At 35.4% G+C, this 12,343-nt stretch overlaps 1 protein-coding gene across 1 annotated transcript; it reads right to left on the bottom strand.

The window, feature by feature from the left end:
* Positions 1-3,445: 3,445 nt before the first annotated feature.
* LOC142543212 (poly(A)-specific ribonuclease PARN-like) lies at positions 3,446-10,096 on the bottom strand. Its single transcript, XM_075650320.1, is given in 9 exon segments — positions 3,446-4,520; positions 4,743-4,958; positions 5,044-5,158; positions 5,237-5,350; positions 5,425-5,537; positions 5,616-5,687; positions 5,690-5,800; positions 9,260-9,390; positions 9,722-10,096. Coding segments are annotated over 9 exon segments (1,854 nt in total). The 5' UTR covers positions 10,048-10,096; the 3' UTR covers positions 3,446-3,864.
* Positions 10,097-12,343: the final 2,247 nt, after the last annotated feature.

The following is a 12,343-nucleotide window of genomic DNA, read 5'->3' as shown; positions in this document are numbered from 1 at the left end:
TTTCTCGGCTAAGCAGGCTGAAGGGCTACAACATGAATTTATTTTTCTTGGTTAAACTCGAACCTTGTGTTTACCATTTCTTGGTTCATCTTTTTACCTTATGTTCTAATAAAAACACTTATATTACATTAAATTCCGAAAATTTAAATAGATCTTTTATTATCTCAATCTGATTCCAAGAACAAATAAATATTATTTATTGGGTTGTAATTTTTTAACATATAATTATATTATTATAATATAGATAGAAAAATAATTTTATTTTAATATATATTTATAATTTTTTAATAAATATTGATGAATATATAATTAATTTAGATATATTTGAATTAATTAATTTTAATATTTTAATATAAAGTGTGTCATAATTATTTTTTATAATTGAATTTTTAATTAAATATAATAATTTTTAAAAAATTAGTATAAAATAGAAAATAAAAATATGTATCTACTTGAATTTAAGAACAATAATTGAACTAAAAATAATTTAGATTAAAGATAAAATTGACTGTTTTTATTTAGATAAAATGTATTAGCAACTCATTATTGAAACGTCTAATACTCCTTTTTCTTTAAAATATACTAGAATTTTTTTCAAACTTGCTTTCGGCCAAAGTTGCATATAGATATGTATATATATATATATATATATATATATATATATATATATATATATGTATATATATGCTTGCATCATTTAAAATATCAATCAACCTATTATTTGAAAATCCAAAAGAACGCAGTACATAACGTAAAATCGTAAACCGTCAAACCAAACCTAAAACTAACATTTTTCAAAATAGCAAAAACACTTAAATCCTCTCAAAACCTCTCAAAAGCATTAAAAGTCATAAAATCTTTAAAGTAATCTTAAATCATAATAGTGCAAAAAACTAGCAAAGGTCCCGGGTTATGTGTACTATCAGTCCAGCTAGTTCAACCATCAAGTCCTCCATCCTCATCAAAATTATTCTCACTTGCATCATTCACATCTAGTGAGTCTATTGATTCAGCAAACCTTAACCATGATAACAAATAATACTTATATATATATTCACAAGCAACACGTCTTTTAGCATTATCGTTTTTCGTCATAAAATTCCATAAACTTTCAAAATAATCATTTTAACATTTATTATAGCATTCAGGGCACACTGCCAGGACGTCTAGTATTTTTCAGGTGTAAAATGACAGTTTTGCCCCTGAAACCGTAACTTTCCCAACTTATCCTTAGACCTTAAAACGATGACCCGAATCCATCAAAACTTAACTTAACGCCTTAAAATACACCCATAAACATTTCTTAGGCATAAACTTACGCTCCTCGGCTAATGTTTCAATTCGTTTTAAAACTTGAATCTACGTCCTGATTTTAACCCGAATCGACTCGAAACTTAACCAAACTTGAATCATAGTTTATTAACACCTAACCATACCCTGTGAAACCCAAATCAAGCCATTTAAGTCCCTCAGAATAGCCTAGAAAACCTACTGAATTTTTCCTTGCCCTTGTTCGAACCCTGGGTTGGACCAACCATGAGTTCCTTCAAGCCTAGCCCTTAACCCTCATGTCCAGACCCTAATCGGCCATCTCAGGACCCAGAACGAACCCCAGAATAACTGCCAAACCAAGCCCTACGGGCCCTACACAACCAAAACTCAAACTCGTAGCCTCTACATGATGCGCGACCACCCTAGCGCACGCCTACAACCATGCTCCTAGCACCAGCCACCCCTCAAGCCACCTAAGGCCATGACTCGACGCCCTTTGGACCCCTGAACATGTCCGTACAGCAGCTGGTGGCCGCACCCTTCTAGGAAGCCCAAATCGAAACCCTAGTTCTAATATGATTCCAATTTTCGTTCAACCTTGTTACTTTCTTGTCCAGCCCTTAGCCAAGCCTCTATGGACCCTTAATCATGCTGAAAAACGTCCCCTTTCATAACCCTATCATGCAACCTCTTTGTGAAACATAAACATGGATTTAAAAGCATAAAAACTCAAGTTTTAACATGTATATGCCTCAAAAACGAAAATATTATGAGGGTTTCATATTTTTCATGCAAACATGATTAAATACACATAATATGGAATAAACGATGAGTAAAAAAAGATTAAGGTGTGTCTTTGCGTATTTCACGCACGAAAACAATTTGATATACGAGGAACGTTGGTGGAGAGGGACTGGCACTTGCTGCGTTTTTTATCTTCAAAGTTCACGTGCAACCTTTCAAAACATGTGGTGTGTCTTGGCGTGAGCTTGAGAGGAAAACACTAGGACTCTTCCTAGGTGTGTGAATGAGTTTTAAGTTGTAATCTTAGGGTTTGGAAGCTCTATATTTGATAGAAATAATTGTGTATTAGTTTAGGCCCAGTAACTTAGGTATAATAGGTCCATCAGACTGTAGGTAGAATATTCGTTTCGGATAGTTTTCGAAAATATTATCCGAGTTCCAAAAAGTCCTCATTTTTGTCAAAAATCGACTACCAGTTTAAAATACGACTTGGCTCGTAAAAACACCTCAAAAGTTATCATTTTCGAAATTATCATTTAAAATATACTATATATTAAATAATTAAAAATAATTATTTAATAAAAATATTTTCCCTTTATTGTCCCTGATTTCAGTTCCTCGATAGCGTCTCGAATAACCTTTAAAACACAGTTTTATGTATTCTAATAGAAAATCTTATCTTAAACATGTAAACATCCATACCACATTTAATTATTGCAATTAAAATAATTTAATTAGTCATTTTTTCTAGATTTGCATACAGTTGGATTACGTTATCAGATTTTGGACCTTACATTTATAATTTTCATATATCAATTTATCAATAATTTGTATGCTAAAATAGTTTTTACTCAAATGCAAAACCACATTGTGTTGCGTGGGTTAGCTATTACCGCACCACATATACATTATATTAACACTTTTTATTTTATCAAATTTATTTTATCATTAGCATTCATTATTTATGAGAATTATTGTCCATTTATCCATATTTTATATTAAATAAATACATTTCAATTTTATTTATACAATTCAAAAAATTATTATTTAAAATAAAATTAATTGAAAATTTTTAATTACTTAAAATTGTTTCAGTTTTATTAAAATATATTAAAAATTAAAGTAATTATTTTTTAAAATAGCCGTTTAAAGAATACTCGTAAAATTGCAACTTGGATTTTAATAAATTTAATTCAAATAATTTATTTAATTTTTTTTTTAAAAAAAAAAGAAAAAAAAAAGGAACTGAGAAGGTGAGCCTCCCACCCCACCTTGTTGGGCGTCCAATTGTGTTCAAACAATTGAATACTTAGTCTATATGGTAATGTGGATGAGCGTTAATATATATTTGAACACCAAGTTGATGTTCAAACTAACAAACGTGTTAGTTTGAACAACACATTGGTATTCAAACTGTCTAATAAACAAGTATCGAAATAATAGCTCCGAACCTTTTGACAGGCTGTTTCAAACAAGACAGCGGTCATGTCAGTTCAATTTACACGGAATATATTATTTCTTAAAAAAGAACAATATTACAAGTGCAGACTTCGGGACAAGTACATCCAAAGCACAGCGGTAAAATCTAATGCAGAGATGCTCATTGTAATCACAGAACCTGAAAGCCCTTCATAAATTACAGATTCTGAGCTGAACACCAGGTATTTTGTAAAACCAATCATTCAGCAATATATATAAATAAAGCTGCTTTCCAAATTTGAATTTGTGACAGGCACGCCCAAGTTTTGCACGATCTCATCATTTGAGGTATTGGTGCGCATATATACGCTCCTGCTGCCTAGATTTTCAACCCCATTCCAAGGAATAACAAAAAAAAATCGGTGACTTTTAAAGCTCGTCCAGGTTAATCATTTCATCACTGTTCCAATATATTACCGATTGCTGCTCCTGCCGTGACTTGGCTGCAGAAAGGGGTGTTTCTTTGTCTCCTGAGGCTTCGTCTAAGCACTCCGCTAAATCAGTTTCCCACTGAACAGACTTGCAAGCTCTTCTGTACGTGTCATAGTCTACAGCTCGAAGACCTTCTGAAATCATCTCTCTCAGTTTACCTAATAAAAGTTCTCCAGAACCCATGATTTTCAGAAACTGTTCTGCAAAACCAGGAGTCCAGAAAACGACTACAGCACATGTCCTATCCACCATGCGAACATCAAATTCTTTAGAAAAAACATCATGTGAATCATGCAGAATTCTTTTAACCTTCCCAGCAGTAGCACCAGCTTCGAATCCCAACAAAAATACTAAATTGTCTGTGCTAACTCTTCTACTACTGCTAGTCCAGATTCTGATATCTTCGGCACTAGAATCTCCGTAATCATCCGAAACAGGACCAAAATTATTGGCATGACGTTGAACGGAAGGAGACAAAGGACTGTTATCAGATTCATGAACTTCGGGAATTATTTTCAAGATTGAATGCAACGCCACAAACAACTGGCATAATTTCAGAACATAATGCCCCTGAACATTGACATTGCCAGACTCTGGAAAAACCAAGCATCTCCATGAGTTGCCAATTGAAATGATAAGCACTTTTTTAAAGCCAATGCTTTAATAATTAATAAGAACCAGAAAAGGGACCGCCAAAAAGATTACCATGAACCTCTTTTTACCAGCATATATGTTGGAGACAGATGTACGTGTATCAGACAGACACGGCATATGTATCATTAACCTTGCAATACCGGGAAAGATAAAGTACTTGCCTTGATCGGGAATTTCCATATCTATCGGTGCGGAAAACCTTTTTTTCAAATAAGAAATTGATCCGGATAAGTTGCCCGACTTCTCAAAAGGTTTACATTTTGTCAAAAGATGGTTGGTATCAAGGATGAGAGGGAAGACCAGAAGCAAGGAACCGCAGAATTCATTCATTGTCAAAGGAAGTGGGGCTAGAAACTTTGAATATATGGATGCAAAGTCTGCAAAAAGCAACATAAAAAATTATCAAAATTTATTTGGCAATCATGGCCCCAAAATATATCCAAAATTTCACAAGAGATAGACCATTAAGTGAGTTGTGCGCAACAACAGGTTTCTGAGAAGTAGAAATCAGGTCTATCACTTCTCGAAAGCCACGGATACCCCTATTTTGCTCCTCTTCCATGTTCCGAAGTTCCTCCTGTAGTTTGACTATAAGGTTACAGATCCAATATATAATAATACATTTAAGAACCAAGGATAGATGTTCATTTTACACCTCAAGAAGGTTCTTGTCTTCCTCTGAACAAGTCAAAATGACTCGAAGAACTTGCATGTCCCCCCCTTTCACTGGAGCTCGTAACGGCACTACATCAGCAAACCCCTTCAACATCTGCAGCTCAATCCGAGAAAACTAATAAGACAGCAACTTGAACATTACTGGTGCTAAATGGCACAAAGGGTCACCTCTAATACAAGTAGCACTTGACGTTCACTGCAGACATCTATGCTCAAACATGGTCTGGAGCCATACTTCTCACTTCCAGCTATAACTTTTCTCAAGGAATTGATCAAAGCATCTGCAATTGCTAAGCAGTTAGATGAGAAAAGTCAAAGAAATGATAATATATGACAAGGTACGCTTATAGTTCACTCACCATCAGTTCTATTAGAATCTTTGCAAACATTTCTCCAGTTCTTTACTCGAGATTTGATCCTTTCTGAGAAACAGAATCAGCAACAGAAAGAACTGGAGAAGATTTCGCTCCATTGTCAATTGATCTTAAATTCCCCATTCGAACAATGGCAGCAGATTCTTGCGCTCTGGATAAGTATGATATACCTGTTTGAAAAAAGAACCTTGTTCAGATACAAAACAAAGGTTCAGCACAGCAGAAAATTACTAGAAATTCCAAAAGTACGGTCAACATTCTCTGTCTATACTCTACAGACTGAAGCATATTAGGCTAGTGCCCATCCATAGGGCTCATTTATACAAAACATTTAGGTTCTGTTTGGATGGTGTGATTTGAAGATATGGATTTCAAATCCATTTGATTGCTTCGATGAATTTATACTGGATGTATATTAAATCCACCCCACCCTTAACTTATTTAAATGCAATGACGATTACGATGGATTTGAAATCCATCCAAACTGGGTGTCATTTCAAATCACCCATCAAATCACTCCCCAAATCAAATCTCTCCCACCAAATCAAATTCTTCCATCATCTTAGACTTTCCATGTTAAAGAGTCAACTCAAACATTGATGGTAACATCGTAGTTGGATATAGTATAGCTTCACATCAGATCTACCAGTCAAAAACAAATTTTCTAGAAGTATTTATAATGTCTTTGTTTGGAAAAAATTCTTCAGCCATGAAACCAAGATGTACTGTTTGCAAATTAAGAATATAAAATCAAATCCACTATAGTTAAACAATCAGTGCTTTAATTTGGACATAATTGACTTTTATATGAATGACTCATAATAGAACTAAAACTTTAAGGATCATTACCCAGAAGAAAAGGGTAAGGTCCAAAATACCATAACGTAATCTAACTCTATGCAAATCTAGGAAAAATAGAAAATGCTAAATTAAATTGTTTTAATTGCATTAATTAAATGTGGTAGATATGTTTATATGTTTAAAATAGGATTTTATGTTAGAATGCGTAAAACTGTGTTTTAAAGGTATTCAAGATGCGATCGAGGAACGGAGACCGGGACTATAAGGGGAAAATATTTTTATTAAATGAATATTTTTAATTATTTAATATATGGTATATTTTAAATGGTACTTTCGAAAATTGTGCTTTTTGAGGTGCTTTTATGTTTCGAGTCGTATTTTAAATTGGTAATCGATTTTTGACGAAAACAAAGACTTTTTGAAAGCTCGGTTAATATTTTCGAAAACTTTCATAAACAAAATATTTTACCTACACTATAATGGGCCTATTAAATTAAGTTCATTGGGCCTAAACTACTACACAATTATTTATATCAAATTATAGAGTTTCCAAACCCTAAAACAAAACATAATTCACGCCTCAAGCACTAGGACTCTCTCCACAACACACGAACTCGCGTCAAGGATTTTTTTCGTAGGCAGGCCTTAATCTTCCTTCACTCATCGTTCATACCATAATAATTAATATGTTGTTATACATGATTTCATTAAAAACATGATCTCCTCTTATATATTTTCGCTTTTATGGCTTGTACATGTTAAAACTTTGATTTTCATGCTTTGAAACTCATGTTTATGATGCATAAAAGGGTTGCCATTAGGGGCCACGGTTCAGGGCTGGTTCAGGGCTGGTTGAAGCAAGGCTAGGGATGAATGAATATTTGGGTTGTAAGGCGGCTAGGGTTTCGATTTGGTGGCTAGGAAGGAGCAGGCTACTAGCTGCTCTAGGGACGTGTTCATGGGTCCTAATAGGGTCTAGTCATGGTCCTAGATGGCTTGAAGGAAGGCTGGTGCAAGGCCTAGGGCTGGAACGTGGAGGCGTGGGCACGCGGGTCTTGTAATCGACAGGTGAGGGCTGAGGCTTGCATGGCTAGGTAGGGCTGGTCCAGTAGCTTGTTAAGGGCTCGAGTATGGTCCTAGGATGGTTGCAAAGGAGCTGGACAGGTTGGTTGAAGGCTAGGGACGAAGGGGCAAAGGGTTTGTGAGAGCTAGGGTTTCGAAAAAGAAAAGAAAAGAGTGCAGAATTTCAGTGGCTGTTCTAGGACTTGATCAAGGGTTTTAAATAGCTTGATTTGGGTTGCATAGGGCATGGTTAGGTGTTAATAACCTATGGTTAAAGTTTGGTTATGTTTCGAGTTGATTCGGGTTAAAACCAGTACATACGTTTAAGTTGTAAAACGAATTGCGAAATTAGTCGAGGAGCTTAAGTTTATGTTTAAGAAATATTTATGGGTGTATTTTAAGGTGTTATGGAAAGTTTCGATGGAATCGTGTCGTCGTTTTAAGGACTAAGGGTACATTGGGTAAGTTAGAATTTCAGGGGCAAAACGATCATTTTACACCTGAAATATGTTAGACGTCCTAGCAGTATCCTGGATGCTGTAATGAATGTTAAAATGATTATTTTGAAATTTATGGAATTTTATGGTGAAAAATAATAAATGTTAAAAGACGTGTTGCATGCTTGGTTTAAAAGAAAATGATATTATTGCATGTATTTTCGAAAGTGATGGAAACGAGGAAGAATGTTAGGAAAGAAGTGATTTAATTGTGATGGTAAGGAAATGGAGATTAGTGAAAGACGAAGTTCAGTGGAACCCGTTTATGGGACAAAACCCCGTGAGAACCCAACGATCCATCGAAAGGATATGATGATATATAAGGCCAAGGCTCAGTTGACGGTGAGAGTGTCGCTGATGTCCCCGCCGACTATAGTCCAAGGCACATAATGGAAAAGTGGTTAATTCTGCCTCACCGCCTGGTACCATGGTTACAGCTGAGATTGATCAATCGACCGAAAGATAAAAGAATAGTCACAAATAATGAACGGAATTCACCTTAAAGGGAATGTATATGTATATGTTTATGATGAAATGAAAAGGATATGATGAAAGGAAAACGGTTAAAGTTTATGCATGTTCATGAAAAGCTATTTTATTAAAAGTAATTTCATTGTTGCATGTGAATATATATGTATTACTTGCTATCATGGTTAAAGTTTGCTGAGTCACTAGTTTTGAAATACACTAGTTTTAGGTTTGGTTGACATTCTACGATTTTATGTTTTGCATTGCGTTTTGTATTTTTAAATAATTGGTCGGTCAGTTTATTTTAAATGGTGCAAAGTATTTATATATATATATATACATGTAAGTATATTCGGCCGAAAGTATTTTAAGAAAAGAAAGAAAAAAATTTAGTATATTTTTAAAAAAAACGAGCAGTAGAGGTTTCAAGAAGGTTCTTAAACATTCACTTCCATCATTTTGCTTTCAAGGAGACCATACATTGATTTCTTCCTCTCATGCTTACTTGGCCTAAATAACTAGCAAACACTCAAACATGAGAGCAACACACTCAAATGTCTGAAAATCGTCTTAGTTGTATCGGATGGAAATTCATCTGTCCAATTGATTTCTTGAATTTTGTATGGCATTAAACTGCCAGATTTTAGATAATGAGATCAAAGGTGAAATGCAGATCACGGAATTTATTCCTCCTCAAGTCTTATTGGTTTTATTTATTTATTTATCAGAAATGTTTAAAAGAAACAATAGATATGCTTTGATTCAACAAACATTTGGATCCAATAGATAGATACCACATACCGTTATAAAAGCAAGTATTAAAATCAAATCCTTCTCGTGCCATAGAAGTTAAATGTGAGGATTGACAAGAAAAACCGTAAGACGGCATCCCAATTTTCAACTCATCCCTGGGAAATAAATGGAAGTTAAACCTGCATCAGAAGCAAGAAATTAACAATGAGTTAGAAAAAACTAAGCGACTTCTAATATTAAATTACAGGTTCATGTTAACTAGTTTTAAACCTCCTCTGCTTTATTGCTTCTGCTTCTGCTTCTGCTTCTGCTTCTTGTACTACGAATAGTTTTTTAACGAAACAAAGCAAATGTTTGTGTCAGTCATTTACTCCGAGGTTTGCTCACACGTTTGAAAAACATTTTATTCCCCCCAATCTTGTAGACTTAAAACGACAGGCAGAGCAAGGATAATCTTTGACAGAGAAGGGGCAGACTGCAATTTGGAGTAAATGAGTTGAGGGAGCTTACGGATGCGCGACGAGCTTGGAATCTTTGACAGAGAAAGGGCAGACCGCGAACTGGAGAATCTGATACCGCTCGGCGGAGCGCTTGGCCTTCAGATACGCTATCTCCTCCGTATCGATGGGGAGGATTTTTTGCCATGGGGAGGAGTAACTGCCGGTTCTCTGCAAAGACACCGCCACATAATCGGAATTGAATATAAGGGTTTTGATTTCTGCCAAAGCTTCTGCGAAGTTGGCCTTTGTGACTTGCTTGATGGGCCATTGGCGGCTGAGGAGGCGGCGCCGGTCGGCGGTTTGAAAAGCATTAGAGAGGGAGCTTTTGTATTGCATTTTTGGGGAAAAATGGAACGAAATTATAATTAAAATTCTGATATATATACCGAATGTTGGAAGTCCCTTAATAGCATTGCGAATTTCTGCTTTGCCTTGGTTACAAAGAGATTTTGTTGGAGCTTTCCTGGTTAAGATGTAGTTTAAATTTTTTGTTTTGACATTGGGACGTTCATTTGACGTCGTATGAATTAAAATATCTATGGTGTCTATAGTTGTTTACTTTGACGTATTTAACACCGACTCCGATTATTCCGATTTTTAAACAAATATAACGCTTCTTATAATTCCCTACAAGCGGATTTCACATCCTTTGATCGTTTAAACATGTTTACGATGAGAGACTAAATTCATAATCTCACTCTTATTAGAATTTCTATTTTCAGTAATTAATTAAAATTCTCATTTTTATATATTATTCAAAATCAAGTATTGATAATGCATAATATATATTTATATCTTCACACACACACATATATATATATTTATTTATTTATATCTCCACACACACATATATATTTATATTAATGCATCTATACATACATATACACATATGTACATGTATAGATATATATGTAAAATTAAATAACAATTATTTAATTATTTAATTTGTTTTTAATCAATTCTAAATTTCTCTATAATATTTCATGAGAATCATGTACAAATAATAGTAACCACTGCTAACATTATTATCTAATTAGTAGATTTTATATTTACTAAATAATTAATTGTGAACTCATTATAACCTCGATCAACAATCAGACGACGACATTATACCGAGGGTACAAATCATGTTAGTATAATGAACACTGAAACTTCAAAAATCAAAATTTTCTCTCATTCATTTTTTGCATCTGTCAGTTTTGTGAACTCCTTCACCAAAACAAGCAGTTTCACTCTCCTAACTTAATTAGTAGTTAAGTTAACTTTCACAACTTCCATTACGTGAAATCAACTTATAAACTCTTTTATAAGATATTTGTTTGATCTTAGTCAAATTATAGTAGCCAAATTCAACTATTTGAACTTGACTATTTCAATGGGAATATAAAATCCGATACTTGTGTGACCTCAATGATTCATGGATACAATTAACCCCGAGTTCAAAACTTCTTGTGATCCAAATAACATTTATTATTATTCTGGCTTATCTTAATTAACTTCATTCTTTTCATCAACCCCTTGATCAAGAATGTCAGAACTCAAGTCCAACTGCACCCATCGGATCATGGTAAGAGTGTCTAGTAGCATCACCTCATGTTCCCCTATGTATCACTTTGGTGTCTACAAGAACTTCAAGTTATGGTTAGCATATAGTATGGTCCCTTCAACTCATATATCCTGATCAAATATGCAACCATTTGTATATTGAGATTTGCATTTGAATCCGATAACGATGTGATGTATCTTTAAGTAATAACATCGATATGATATATCCAACTGAGGAAACACCTGTAAGGCCTGAGATTTTATTACCGTAATTCGAGATTAATCTGAAATGATTTATTGATTAATTGATATGATTATAGACAGAAAAGATCAGACCGGGAGAGCCGAAAGAAGATTTGACATGAGGTGCAAGAAGAGTCCCCGCGCACATGCGCGACATGTATGGGCGCACATGTGCGAGGAAGACAGAACCATGCGCGCACATGCGCGACTTAGATTCGCGCATATGCGCGAGAGGTCCAGAGAGTTGGGCGCACATGCGCGACCTCAATACGCGAACATGCGCGGAACGTCCAGAGAGTTCGGCGCACATGCGCGGCGGAAGGCGCGCATATGCGCGAGCCATGCGAGGAGCCGAGGGAGAACTCCAGAGAGTTCGGCGCATATGCGCGTCATAATGCGCGCACATACGCAAGATGGACAGAAGGCCCCGCGCATATGCGCGAAGTGAGTGCGCGCATATGCGCGAGTATATGTTACCAACGTCCAGAGAGCCTCGCGCATATGCGCGGAAGGCGTCGCGCATATGCGCGAACTGCCGAGAAGTGATGTGCGATGACCAGTAGGTCTCGCGCATATGCGCCGGTTGATGTCGCGCATATGCGCGAGACGTGTTTTATGAAGGATGATCCACTTGGCTTCAACATGCATCGTTGATGTATATATATATATATACAATGCAATTCCCTTCATAAGTTGGCAAGAAAACCGAGAAAAGGGTCAGGGGAAAGTGATAGAAAATCCTTACGCCTTTTGTGAGAAATTCGTCCGTCCGATTTTAAATCCGACTTCAGTACTGTGTTCCTATCGACGTAGGCTACAACTGGACGTAAGTTTTACTACGTTT

This window comes from Primulina tabacum, chromosome 4 (genome assembly GCF_025594145.1).
Source record: "Primulina tabacum isolate GXHZ01 chromosome 4, ASM2559414v2, whole genome shotgun sequence".
Lineage (NCBI taxonomy): Eukaryota > Viridiplantae > Streptophyta > Magnoliopsida > Lamiales > Gesneriaceae > Primulina > Primulina tabacum.
The sequence above is the reverse complement of the archived record's forward strand: the minus strand, read 5'-3'. Positions and strand labels throughout refer to the sequence as shown.